General features: G+C 37.3%; 1 protein-coding gene across 3 annotated transcripts in view; it reads right to left on the minus strand.

The window, feature by feature from the left end:
* The window catches only part of spopla (speckle type BTB/POZ protein like a), a 202,657-nt gene that overhangs the window by 14,007 nt on the left and 173,835 nt on the right, over positions 1–14,815 (minus strand). For all 3 annotated transcript variants that reach the window (XM_060827833.1, XM_060827831.1, XM_060827832.1), the window contains 5 exons: positions 14,184–14,335; positions 8,392–8,519; positions 1,630–1,807; positions 1,486–1,541; positions 1,083–1,205 (listed from right to left, as the gene is read on the minus strand). In XM_060827833.1, the coding sequence (XP_060683816.1) occupies positions 1,083–1,205; positions 1,486–1,541; positions 1,630–1,807; positions 8,392–8,519; positions 14,184–14,335 (637 nt within the window). The remainder of the gene's footprint in view (positions 1–1,082; positions 1,206–1,485; positions 1,542–1,629; positions 1,808–8,391; positions 8,520–14,183; positions 14,336–14,815) is intronic.

Consider the following 14,815-nt stretch of genomic DNA (forward strand, 5'->3'; position numbering starts at 1 on the left):
ATGAAGAACATATCTTTTGTTCACTCTAAATTTAATTAAACTAAATTTAATTAATTAAAGATTTAAATAGAAAGGAGACAATAGCTTCGCTTCACTTGGAGGTCGCCACTGATGATGTTACCTAGCCAGGTAATGAAACATCTGGATATCAAACCTACAGCTCAGTGAGTAAACCTACACCCTAAACCTCAACCTGAGCTACAAACCTTCACAAACTTTGCGTTAATTAAATGCTTCAACTATAAGTTGAGAACATTCTACTTCATGACAGTTACTGCCTCTTCAATAAGTCTCAGACCGTTGCATCCACTAGTCACCCTGGAAGACATTTCCTGTTGTTAATCCCATTTCATGTGGAGATATTCTATTTCCTTTTTTAAGAATCCAAGTATACCTTTTAAAAATTTCTCCAGATCAAGCAACCAATGGCATTTAATATTACAAAATCATACAGAAAGGAGGTTGCCATTTCATCTAATGTGCCTCTGTTAATTCTTTAAAACTTTTCAATTAATACAACTGCCTTAGCCTTTACTATTGCCCAGAAAAAGTTTAAGAATTTAATTTAATCCTCACTATTACATCTGCTTCTAATAACCTTTTAAATCAGTGTGCTCCAGACCATAACTATTGTCGTGCTTGTTTTAAGCAAAAACTTCCAGGTGTCATCCCTTGAGGGTAAGATGACTAAGCAAAGTATATAATGTAAACTGACATTTCAATGTAGTAATAAGACAGTAATGGATGGAGGGGTGAAGTCTTTTGAACAGTGTTTTAAACTGAGGTATTATCTACCTGGTTAAGTAAATACTGGAGATTCTGTGACGCTATATGTAGAGGAGTATAAAATGTATGCTGCCTTCATAGTAGTACCAACATCACCAAAAATAGATTTCCTTTTCATTCATACATTTCCTATTTGAATTATATTGCTGTGTGCAAATTGTGTCTATTTGTGACTGGCCTTCAAAAGTAAATCATTTTTTTATGATCCTGGTGTATCAATGTAAAAGAATGCTTCCTGTTGACGTGATAAGACTGAACCTTTTTCTGGCACTACCTCCTGAATGTTCATTACTTACTTTGTCTGCTGCGGCCAACAGATTATCAGCCATTTTATCGAGATTTGGTGCTTTTCCTGTGTAGATAAATCTCATCATTTCCTTAAACACTTCAGGATCCACATCATTTATTTCTACTCTGTTCTATTGAGAAGAGATTAAAAAGCAATATTAAAAACATAATATAAATGATTAAAAGTTAAAGATATGACACCATCTCTAATATTCATTCAATAGATTAACTGTAATTCAACTGCAATTTTAACAGTAATTTAAAGATTTGTACAAAGCTGCACTATTAGAGCTCAAAGGCATAATAGTTCACTATATTACCAGAAAGTTAAAACAAAGTTGTGAAAAATAAACCAACTTCACTGTCAAAGTTGATTAAATTTTAAAATGAACAAGTAAATGACAATCTTACCTTCTTACTTTCTTCCATTTCATGTTCAAACATTGCATTAAAAACTGGAGACCGCGCTGATAAAAAGGAAAAAAAAAGTCATAAGACCAAGAATTTTTCAATTAAACAGATAAATTCAACTTTTTTTTGTCAGAAATTATCTACCTGCTAAAATTGATTTGTGAGCTTTGAATTCTTGTCCACCCACATAAAGGGAGCAGTCTGTGAACCTAGAACTTTCCAACAAATTTCCCAAATCATCAGCCAGCCGACATTCTGGAACTTTTAGTGTATTCATGTTTGATTGACCAGATATGTTAACAGAGTCTTGTACTACACTCACCTGAACCATAGGGGAAAAGAAACAAAACATAGGTGAAATGTCAATACACAATAAAGCCATTTAGAACAGTCTAATAACTTGTATTGTCTTATTTCAGCTGAAGTAAGTATTAATCGAACAATTGTTCTGGATGTAGGTTTGCTCGCTGAGCTGAAAGGTTCATTTCCAGATGTTTCATCACCCTACTAGGTAACATCTTCAGTGGGGCTCCTGGTGAAGCACTACTGATAATTCCTGCTTTCCATTTATATGTTTGGATTTCTTTGGGTTGTTGATGCCATTTCCTGTTGTTTTTGTCAGGGGGTGGTAGACGGGTTCCATTTATCAAGTTCCCTTTTTCAGGTGGCTAGTTGATCAACTACATACTTACATACAGATAAGGAAAGACACCACTTTGACTGGGACAACACATCCATCCTAGGACAAGCCAAACAGAGACACGCATGAGAATTCCTAGGAGCATGGCATTCCAACCGGAACTCCACCAACAAACACATCGAGTTAGACCCCATCTAATTATCAGCAGTGCTTCGCCTAGAGGCTCACTGAAGGAAAGAACCTTCCAGCTCAGCGAGCAAACCTGCATCCAGAACTCAACCCGAGCTACAAATCTTCTCAAAACTCACTAAGAACAATTGTTTTAACGATTTGCTGTTCACAGAATTGCTTATGTTAGCAAAGGCTTCAGTAGTCTTAAGTCTGGAGGCTCAATGAGACATTGTTACAGAATTCTTCATAAAAATTCAGGCTGACTTTTTTTTCCCTCAATAATTTGAGGCTGCACCTATTTTGCCAGTCAAACACCTCCCCAATCTGATTACAGAAGAACTTAAAATGAGCATAAAGCAGTGCAAACATTCTGAGCCTAGAGAAAGGATGGATACCCATTAGTATGCTCTAGTGTCTTAAAATTCAAATCCATTTAATCATCATTCATGCACACTGGATAGGGCACAAGAGACAACCTGACAAAGGGAACTTCATTTTTAATGTCTTGCTGTTTTCATTCCAGGAAACTATATTACAAAGCAAGGACATCTGGATAAAAGTGTAAATAAAATCACAAAGTTGAAATTACTTATCACTTTGTCTAAAAATTTGGTATAGATTTTGACACGAGCCCCTCACTGCCCACCAATAACAAATGCAATCAAACTGTACTCCATTCAGAGTTGACATGATGACCAGTCCTGAGGGGGCAATGAAGTTTCTTTCAGATGGAAGTTTGATTAATAGATGCAAAAGGTGAAGGTTACTTGAATGATTTTGCAGTTAGTTCCGTATAGGAAAGTGTGTCCAGCAGGCTAAGATAAAAGGTAGGGAGGAGGGACTTGGGGGTGCTTTTCCAGCAAAACATTTTCAGCTCTGATTTTGCAGTTATACATGCAATTTACTTAAGCCCAACATTCAATTTTGTTTTAAATTTTTTTTTAAACCAGATAATTGAATGAATACTTGGGCACAAATGTAAAGAAAATTTCAGGCCTCACAATATATTGACACTCAGATTACAGGCTCTAAATACATTACATAAAATGATTATTAAAGCACTAATCTTGCTATAATCATCATAGTCATTAACTTATTTCCCTCTCAATCTGTTGCATATTAGTTCCATTAGTCTGCACAATATCCAATAATTGATATCAAACAGATTTAATTAAAGACAAGCAAAAACAAAGATACATACAGTTACAGCAAGATATCCCTGCTCTTGTAGTTGAATCCCCCCCCACTATGAAAGCAAACTGCCATTTGCCTTCTTCACATTCTGCAGCACATGCTTACTTCCAGCGACTGGTGTATGTTACTCCCGAGGTTTCCAAGCACAATCCCCTTTCATAATCTATCGTTGTTCATATAATAATCTATGTTCTTGTTTTTGCTACCAGCGTAGGTAACTTCAAACTTATTATGAGTGACTCAATGCACAAAAGAAACATTGGAATTTTAATTAAGTAGGAGACCTGGAGCAAATCAGAGATCATACAAAAGCCAACAAAATGAGAGATAGCGGTTTTAGATCCTATATTGGCAAGAAATTATTTTTGGAGTCCTGACTCCAAATGTCGATGACGACTGAAGTTATTTGAATAGTCTGTTCTGTTACAATGCGGTAGTTGTGTTCCCATGCAACCTTCTGTTATAGAAAATTGCACAATAGAAATAACAGGACCTGTGGAAAAAACAGGTTGGGGCAGACGACCAATAACATCAGAAAAGTCAAAACAAAAATAGTAGTTAGGCTAACACAAATGACAGCATTGTCCAAGTAAATTTTTAAATCATATATTTTGCTGAGTTCAGTATAGAATTGTATTAAGGCAAGGGCTGAGGGTCATCATCAGCATTACTTTCAAATGCAGTTAGGGGTTTAGGGTTATGATGAAAGAAAATATTTAGTCCAGAAGTGGATGGCTGTGATTTCTTGTCCTCAGATGGTTTCTCAGGAGTTGACTTAAAAACAAGGCATCTCATTTTTGCTGTTTTGCCATCTTTCTTCTTTCACAAAGAAGCTGTTCATAAAGTGCCAGATAAGACTTTATGCCATGAATTGCTATCCTGCTGCAATCTGCATTCTAAGAGCTGCAACTGCTTCTCAACTACCCTCAGGACACAATACAAAAGAGAAATGGAAAGTTCTAGTGGTGCTGAATTCTGGACTTCATCTCAAGCTTCAACTTCCCCCACAGCAACAAGCTGTTGTCGATCAGCTGTGGACTGGTCTTCATTATGGGACTCAAGCAGCTCCCCAATATCCTCAGTCTCCACTTCTTCAAATCCAACTTGCTTTGTAAGAGCAACATTGATTGCTGGAAACCTCCTCTGACTGTCCAACGCCTTTAAAATCATGAAGAAAATCTGGGAAAAGATTACGGCAAAATGCATGCAAATCGTCCTTACTGACATCACCCCAGGATCCACAATGATTTGAATAATATTCTTAATGTTAAAGCTCTTCAAAAATTGTCTTGCATTAACCTCTTCAGTAGCTGTAATCAGCTTTCCGAATGTGCACCATAAATCATAACCTTTACTTGCTACGATTGCACTGTGGTCCATGGATTGAATAAGAGAGGTTGTGTCAGGATGCAGAAATGGCATTTTGATGTTTTCAGAAAACTCACCAATAGTGGGAGGATGGCTTGGTCCACTGTCCAGAATGAGGAGAGTCTTGAAATCCAAACTTTTTCTCCCGTAATAATTTCTAAAAACATCCTTCAAAATATCAACAAGATCAGAAAGAATTTGTCCTGTCATCCAACCTCTTTTGTTTGACCTGAAATAAACACCTGAAGTGGACTTAAGGTAACCTTTCAAGGCTGCGGGTTGGCAGAGTGGTACACTAACACAGGCCTAAGCTTTAAGTCCCCATTAGTATTAGAAGCCAACAACAGACATACGATCCTTTGAAACCTTAAAACCTGGAGACTGTGCTTCATTCTTAGAAAACGTAGACTTTGGATGGCATTCGTTTCCAGTATAAACCTGTCTCTTTCAAACTGAAGATTTGATCTAAGGTGTAGCCTGTTCCTCAATTGTTTTTTTCATCACAGAAAGAAATGACAGTGCACATTCCTCATCTGCACTGGCAGCTTTGCCATGTAACTTCATGTTATGAAAGATGTAGCAGCTCCCAAATCCAGCAAACCAGTCACTATGAGCACCAAAGGCAGGCAAATCTTCAGCTTTTTTCCTTAGGTCCTCATAAAATGAAAAGGCTTTCTGATTTATGGTGAAAAAGGTAGTCCCAGATTACTTTGTTGATTGACCTTCTATCCACACTCTTAGAAGCTGCTCCATCTCCTCAAGTTCCTTTGTGCGTGATCCCACAGAATTGCTTAATAATGGGAGTTCATGTTTTTAAAAAACTTCCTCAATTCACCAATTGTGTTACAGGCAAATCTCATTGACGAAACACATTATAGGAGAATGACTCGTGTATAGGCCACAGTATCAAAAAAGGAGCTTATTTCATTTTTTTTTACTAAATTAAGTCAGGAGAGAGAGAAAAAATCACAACCAGGATTGTTAAAAAATCTTTACTGACATTGATCAATTAGTTGCTTTGGGGCCAATAACCATAATATTTTATCAGACTTTTAGATTAGTTGTGTTTTCACAGCGCACTTGATTGGATTTTGCCAAATTACACTTGATGGAAAAAATGTCATTGGGGTCCAGAAACAAATTTATAAGATGTATAATGAGTACTTAAAGTCTTTACAGAATGTCTATGGAGTACTGCAGCCTTAAACAGTGTCATCAATCACTCAAACTTATTTCAGAAATATTTTAAGATTATTTCCAGAAACATGGATAGTTAAGATTCTAATTTATTTCTCTCAGAAATTTCCCAAAATGGAGCTGTAGATGATAAATTTAGCAAACCTCATGACACCTCTTGTAACCTCGTCAATCAAATAATTATATTCATAACAAATTCATCACACAGATATTTAATTTGTCTGGCTAAATGAAAATACAATGCATTAAATTCATAGCACCCATTCCCAGGGGCCACATTTCAATTATTACTTTTATAGAGTATAATGACATAATTAAGCAGTAATCATGTGAACAGAATTTCTCACATAAGCTGTAAATACTCAAATCAAAGTGAAATTAAGATCACCTGAACATGTGTCACTCAGAAGTTGCCAGTCAACAGTTACAGTTGTAACCTGTCAGTATACCTATACAACAGTTCAAATCTTGCCAGCACAGATGCACAGTGCTTTCAGGATATTGCCCACTCAGTCAACAATTAGGGTCAATGGCACGCTGTGAAAATGTTCAACCAATTTCATATTTCCTTACCGTATTGCAGTCTCAACATGCCAAATGATGTAAATACGGCATAATGACAGGAGTACACAAAGCTAATTGAATGACTCATTGACTAAATTATGCACTCAGCATTTTCTAGGAGATTGCATTACATCATATGTATTTAAATTATGCACGTCCTCTGTAGGAGGGGGTTCGACAATAAAAAAAATGACACGGAAACATCAAAGATTACCTAGCTCGTTGTTTTAGCACATTTATGGTTGTGGCATGCAATATTATAGCTTTTTTGAAAATTCATTAACGCGATGAGGCAGTTGCTGGTTAGAGCAACATGTATTGCACATCCCAAATTGCCCAGAGAGTAGTTAAGAGTAATCATATTGCTGTTGGTCTGGTGTCATGCGTAGGCCAGATCAAGTAAGGAAGGCAATTTCCTTCCCAAAGCGCATTAATGAATCAGATAGGTTTTTCTGACAATTTACAATGGATTCAAGATCATTTTTAACTTCAGATTTTTATTAAATTCAGCTGGTGTGATTCAAACCAGCATCTCCAGAATATTACCTGGGTCTCTGGAGTACAGTCCAGCAACGATACCACTAGGCCATCACCTCACTATGACATTTGATTACAGTTCTCATTAGAAAGCTATTTACCAATGCACTAGAAAAATACAAGCTTAGCAATTAAATGCTTCCACTCCAGACTATAAAACAGTTACATAAAACAATGACAATGACCATATATTTACCCCTAAGTAAAATCAAAGAGAAAATGATAGCTTAAACAATTAATGCAATCCTAATAGCAATTGGTAATCATACAGATCTCACCATGGGAAAATCTTGAAATGAAAGCTACTTTTGTAATGGCAATTGTGAAACCCCTGTTGATTGTGGTAAAAACTCATCTGGTTCACAAACATTCTTCAGAGAAGAAAATCTGTTCTCTTTTTCTGGTCTGGCCTATCTGTGATTCCAGAACCATAGCAATGTGGTCGACACTTAACTCCCCTGAAATGACCTAGCTAGCCATGAATTCGAGGCAGTTAAAGATGGTTTACCAAATGTTGGTTTTGCCAGAGATGGACACATCCCCTCAAAAGAACAAATAGGATCAAAGTGGCATTAAATACAATCCCAAAGTTAACCAATTCCAGAATGGAAAGGAATTGTAAATTCTGAAGTGGTCACACAATCATCATGGGCTCAATTATAGAACATTAAGATACAATTCTTGTTGTCATTCATTAAATTCCATTGGCCTGACATTCCTGGATTGTCTTTTCACAAGTTTCTTCGTTAAAAATAAAATCAACAGAACTTAAATTTTGTAAGCTTTGAGTGGAGAAAAGGAGCAGAAAGGAACCAAACATATCAAAATGCTGTTGCTTAATGAAAATTAGTATACTACCATGGTATATTCAGATTTCAATACTGCACTCTAACATTAATCTCAAACAATACCAAAGTATACTGTGGATAAGAAAAGGCTGTTGAAAAAGGAAATAAACATTTTAAATATATAAAAAATTACAAAGGATATACTACAGTTTTTGAGCTATGATCATTAAAATTCTTATGTTAGTGTCAGATGGATAATTACAAAATGTACTTGATTGGGTTACAAGGTACGTATTTTTATATAATAATAGAGCAAGTAAAAACAGCTGCATATCGAATAATTCACCCTTTTCAGCAATTTATTCCATAAGGTAAATTGATTCAGCAAGACTTTATAATAAAGCACCTAATTATCAGCAACAAGTATTTGCAATAATATTCACCTACTTCACAGAACAGCGTAAGTTTATCATCTGGAAGAAGACCATTTGCTTCATCTAGAAGAAAGTCTCTACGGATAAATTTTTTGAAACCCCAGTCCTTGCCCTGGACAAATCTGTATGCTCTTTGACTTTCTATTAGAAATAAATGAGAAGAAGGTTATCGCTGACAAATTCCAAACATTAACATATATGAAGTATCACATGAAAACATGACATTATACATTAAGAATTTCCAATCATTATTCCTCCCAAAAGATAAACTTTTTTTTAAGCAAACAATGAAAAGAAAACTTACTTTTATATGCCTAGAAAATTTCAACTGTGGTTCAGTGAATCTTTTTCTTTCTGAAACAACAATAATCCTTCCACATTTGTTTGACAACCTGACCCACATCTATATGAGTGGAGGACAAAATGACAAGAGTAACAATCTCCTGTGTTAAATAACTCAAGGCAAATGTTTTGGATTGGAAATGAGGGTGGCTCCGAAAACATCCAGTTGGTGTAACAGACCTGCCTGCAACATATTGACCTGCATACTGAAATTGAAGTTGTCATCCAAGAAAGGAACTTGGAAATTGAAGGATCTCTATTTTCAAATATAGGACAAAGCAGTTTTCACAGAACTGAAAACCAGTATTAAGTTCAGTACAAACAGGGGCAGTAACAGTATATAATTACAAGCTTGCTTTCATTAATCAGAATATCAACGGGTGTCCAAGTATAGAACTTCAAAGATGACAATTATGCAGTAACTTAAACTCTCACAGCACTGAGCTTCAGCCCAATTTAGTAAGGGCTTTCATGTAAATTTGGTAGAAAGAAACAAAATGCCATAATGCAATGTTTTCCTACCTGATATCCAGATAATACTCAATTCACGAGAATAGTTCTGCCACTGTTAATGCAAAGTTCTAGAATACTGAACATTTGGGTTCTCAACAACTCAAATGGAACATACTGAATTTCAAAAAAGGGTTTGATTGACGAGCTGAGAGGGAACCATGTTTTACATGCTCTGGATGTAGTAACCAATACAAAGTTCTGTCTTGGTGTTTGCATTTCCTGAAACTTTCATGGATTAATATAGCTTAAAAAAAGGAAAAGGCACTGACTTAAGAGAGCTACACAAGCCACCTGACCAGATTGTGTCAAGGTTACAAAATCATAAATAAACAAGGACCTGTCTGAGCCAAAATTAACATTAATAATAACAAGGCATTAAAGGGCTCTTATGGCACAGTGATAGAATCCCTACCTCTGGGCCAGAGATACAGGTTCAAGTCCCACTTGCCCCAGAGGTGTGTCATAACATGTCGAAACTGGTGATTAAAAGTAATTTAAAAGGCATTGGAACTCAGATCTGTTCCTGGTTGATTCATATTTTTCTGCAAATTTCACCTATTGGGATGAAAGTTGCATGTAGATTATACAGCTTGAAACAATATGGCAGATGGTTCCACCACCTTTATTCTAATTATAACATTTTGTAACCAAGTGAGGTAATTTCTGAACACAACTAATTGACAAATCAAATCCCAATAGACATGCTATCATGTTGTCATATTCAGTAAGCGAATAAGTCAAAACCGGATCATTGGAGCTAATTGATTAAAGTAGATTATTTATTGATTGTCTTCATGGAAACTTAAAAGTGGCCATTTACGGAGCATAATCAATTACAATTCAGGAAAACTGCACATCGATTGACTGCTGAGATGATGTGAAGGAGGCAGGTATTTCTCTGGTGCCAACCACCTTGTTAAATACTTTCCCTGCCACTTCCAGAAAAGGGGAAATCCTACACTTTCAGTAGGAATTATATTAGCACAATCAAAAGGGTGGGCTTGATTAAATCATGGGAGATAAAGAATTATTGGTGATGGCTCTTAGATAATGCCAAAGCTTCAATGCTCTGAAGAAGTGACAGGTCCACTGCCCTACATAAATAAGGCATTTTAATTAAGGACATTTAGGCACTAATGCATGTATGTGAGAACATTTTTAATCCGAAGAGATTAAATAATTTCCAAACACTCCGACTCAGGAGTTGACAGGACAGACCAACTCTAAATCTATTTCAGTTTGTAAAATGAGAGCTCCCCTGCAGAGCAGGTTGATATCACGTAATTGGATTGGTCAGTGGGAAAGCTCTCGTCAAAACAGTCAAACCATTGCCCCTTGGTGCTGAATTGGGAATGGAAACTATGGAAAAGACAACTTTGTGACAATAGATAGGGCTGCATTGAAGGCAGTAGCAGGGAAATTAAGTTAACTAAAGTCAACTAAAAAATAACAGATTTCCTGTGCCAAAAGACATTCCAGGCGTGGATTGGGCAAAAGCAGCAAGACTTAGAACATCGATGAAAATCAACCAAATGGAATAAAATTCTTTGAATACATTGATAGCCATCAAAATTTAATGTACCGCGCAGTACCAGCATTTAACCTCACTTTAGAGCAGCAACTCAACTCTAACTGAAATAGTAATTTGGATGCACTCCCAGAACTCCCCAGTTGTACAAATGAAAGATGTCTGATACCATCACAAGGACCAAAGAACAGTACAGGAACAGGCCCTTTGACGCACCAAACCTGCACTGACAAATGATGCCTTTCCAAACTAAAATCTTTTTGCCTTTGTGCAGTTCTCATCCCTATATTCTCTCCCTACTCAGATGTCTGTCAAAATGCCTCTTAAATCTCTATTGGATCTGCTTCTACAACCTCCACTGTGCACGTTCCAGGCACTTCCTAACTTCTGTGTAAAAACCTTGCCTCTCACATCTCACTTCACCATAAACCTATATTCCCTAATAATTGGCATTTCTACCCTGGGAAAGACTCCAACTATCCATGTATCTCAATTTGTAAACTTGTATCAAGTCGTTCCTCAGCCTTTCATGTTCAAGTGAACACCCTCCAAGCCAGGCAACATCCCAGTAAATCTTTTCTGTACCCTCTTCAAAGCCTCTACATCTTTCTGATAGGATGGGACCCAACCTGTACACAATATGGCCTAACTAAAATTCTGTAGAGCTGCAACATGAATTGCCAATTTCCATATGCTATGTCTCAGCCAATGAACTCCAGCATGACCACCTTATCCACTTGTGTTGCCATTTTCAAGGAATTGTGAACTTGTACGTCTAGTTCCCTATATATGTTAATGCTTCTAAAGATTTTGCCATTTATTGTATACTTCCTTCCTACTTTAGACCTTCCAAAATGCATCGTGTCAAATCTGTCCCAATTAATTTCTACTTGCTATTTCTCTATCCATGTCTCCAGGCTATCTATGTCCTTCTGTGTCCTCTGGCAACCCTCCTCACTATTTTCAGCTCCCCCAACATTTGTGTCATCTGAAAACTTACTAATCAGACCACCTACATTTGCCTCCAAATCATCTATATATTATAAACAATGAGGGTCCCAGCAGTGATCCTTGCAGAAGATAGGGATCAAGTAAAAGATATCCAAGCAGAAAAACACCCATCCACTGCTTCTCTGTCTTCCATGATCAAGCCAGTTCTGTATCCAACTCGGCTTCACCCTCCTCTACCTGGATCTCTCACCTTTACCCCCACCTCCATCCACCTACTGCACTCTTGGCTACCTTCTCCCCAGTCCCACACCCTCCCATTTATCTCTCCACCCCGGAGGCTCCTAGTCCCATTCCTGATGAAACATCGATTTTCCTGCTCCTTGGATACTGCCTGACCTGCTGTGCTTTTCCAGCACCACGCTAATCTTGACTCTGGGTTTGGTATAGAGATTAAAAAGTATTGAGGCGCCTTATTGTTTATATGTAAACATATGAGTCTTCAGGCCAAAGTGGTCATGTTTTAGAAGTGAACTATATAATGAAAGGGGAGTGGTCAGCTCTCTCGCTGGCCAGTTCAGTCCAGATCCAGTTATGAGATCAGCTGGGTGGAACAGGCTCTCTCTCTCTGCCCTTCTATCTTTAAGCTATAACCATCTGTTCCATTTGTACTTTTTTTTAAAGGGGGTTTGCTTATTGGGACTGTTGTGTATATACGGAACAGCATAATTAAGTCTAGTTTGGATAGACTGAGTTCTGCAGGGGTTCTTTATTCTGTTCTTTGTGTTTCATTGTGTAATTTTGAGAATAAATTTCTGTCTGTTTTGAAACCTAGCAGTCAACCTAGTTAACTTACTCCAGGTAATTTTCGCTGTACACTTACCAGAACAAATTGCAAGGTTATGGTCTGGGTTGCTTGCTCAAGAATGTTTTGAGTGGTCTGGCCTAGTCCATAACATCCCCATAGACAACATCCGCCACCCTACCCTCATCAATCATCTTTATCACTTTTTCAAAAAACTCAAATTGATGAGACATGACCTCTCCCGCTCGAAGTCCTGCTGCCTATTACTAATATGTCCGTATTTTTCCAAATGTGAGCAAATCCTGTCTCTAAGGATCTTCTCCAATAACTTCCCTACCACTAACATAAGACTTGTGATTTCCTGGATTATTCTTGTCACACTCCTTAAACAAAGGAACAACAGTGGCTATTCTCTAGTCCTCTGGGACTTCTCCTGAGTTAAAATAGGATACAAAGATTTTGAACAAGGTCCCAGCAATGTCCTCACCTGCTTCCCTCAGTATTCTTGGACAGAACTTATCAGGTCCTGGGGACTTGTACATACCTTAATACTTTTCAAACCACCCAACTTCTGCTCTTTTCAAATCAATATACCCTAGAATATCAACATCTCTGGATTCACCATTCTCCACTGCTAAAGCAAAGTATCCATTAAGAACTTCACTCACTTCCTCTGGCTCCACACATACATTTCACACATTTATCCTTGAGTGGATCTACACTTTCTCTTAATATCCACTTGCTCCTTAATAAGTGTAAAACACATTGGGATTTTCCTTAATACCTTTTGCCAAGGATAGTTAATGGGACCTTTTAACCCTCCTAAATCTTTACTTAAGTTCTTTCCTGCTTTCTTTACTTTCTTCAAGAGATCAGTTCTCTTTTCTCTCCACAAATGCTGCCAGATCTGCTGAGGTTTTCCAGCAATTTCTGTTTTTGTTTCATCATCCACAGTTTTTCAGGTTTTTGGACTATTTACATAGTGTTTCAAAAAACCTTCCTGGATCCGCCAACAAATTTCACATCCCTCTCCAACCATTAGAGGCACTGAATTGGATTCTGAGAATGGTGAACAGAGTGAGAAAAGTGAGAGCTCTTTGGAAGTCAGTGGCACAGCACACACTCATATGATGGCATCAGTGTTGATTTCCAGTTCCAGGTGCCACGATAATGCCACCAGTGCTAAATTCCCAACTTCTTCTGCAGTAAACCGGCAGCAGATACCCTGTAAATAATAAATTAAACTTTGGATATTGGCTGAGGGCTCAATAGTGATCAGGACACCATGAGAACTCCACTCACTCTTTTCTTTAAACAGTACCATGGAATCTTTCACATCCGGTAGATACAACAAATGACAGTACAACAGCACACTGAAGGATAATATTGCCAACATTGCAGAACTCCTTAAGGACTGGATATTAACTGCTAAAAAGCAATGAGACTTAAATCTATGAAATCTTGCCTGCGAGGAAAGTGTGACTTCCGTAAAACAAAAAATGACACTACCTCAGAGGATGAAACATTCTTGTAAAATTCTGATCAGTGTTACTAAAGAACCTGGTATTAAATTACTAAACAAATACAATAAAAGGAAATCATCCTTTCAAACTATATTGGGAAAAAATTTTCGTGTAAAGGTTCTTGAAGTACATGCAGAAGAACTTACCCATAGCTTTTGTTTCTTCCCTTTTTGCGTTCAATAAAGAGAATTTAAATTTAGCTCGAACTTCACTTTTTGGACAACTAACTAAAAGCAAATATAAGGAAAGGTAGTCTTTGCTTTCTTCATCTAAACCCTTTGGGTTTACTCTGAGGCACCTGTAATATATACATTTAAAAAAAAGTTCCAGTTAAAAACGTTGCTCGAAAATACTGCATTTTATCCATTCAGAATGGAATTGATGATATCCATTAACATTATATATTCAATATTCAGAGGACCCACAAAGCGAAGTTCGTATCTATATGATTTACTTTGAAAACAAAACAAGCCATCCTTTTAAGATATTGGTATAATATAAAAGTATATTAAATTTTATTTTTCCAAAATGCCAGATAGAAAGCTCTGTTCTGGGCCACACCAATCGCTCGCTGATTAGAGAGGCAACTCTGAAATACACTGGACAGCATTGAGGGAGGGTGTCTGCTACAACAATCCATGCGTGACAAACTAAATCATTAATCGAGAATGTGGTGCTGGAAACGCACAGCAGGTCAGGTAGCATCCAAGGAGCTGGAGAATCGACATTTCAGGCAAAAGCCCTTCATCAGGAATGAGGCTTGTTGGGGGGTGGGGGG

Source organism: Hemiscyllium ocellatum, chromosome 7 (genome assembly GCF_020745735.1).
Source record: "Hemiscyllium ocellatum isolate sHemOce1 chromosome 7, sHemOce1.pat.X.cur, whole genome shotgun sequence".
NCBI lineage: Eukaryota > Metazoa > Chordata > Chondrichthyes > Orectolobiformes > Hemiscylliidae > Hemiscyllium > Hemiscyllium ocellatum.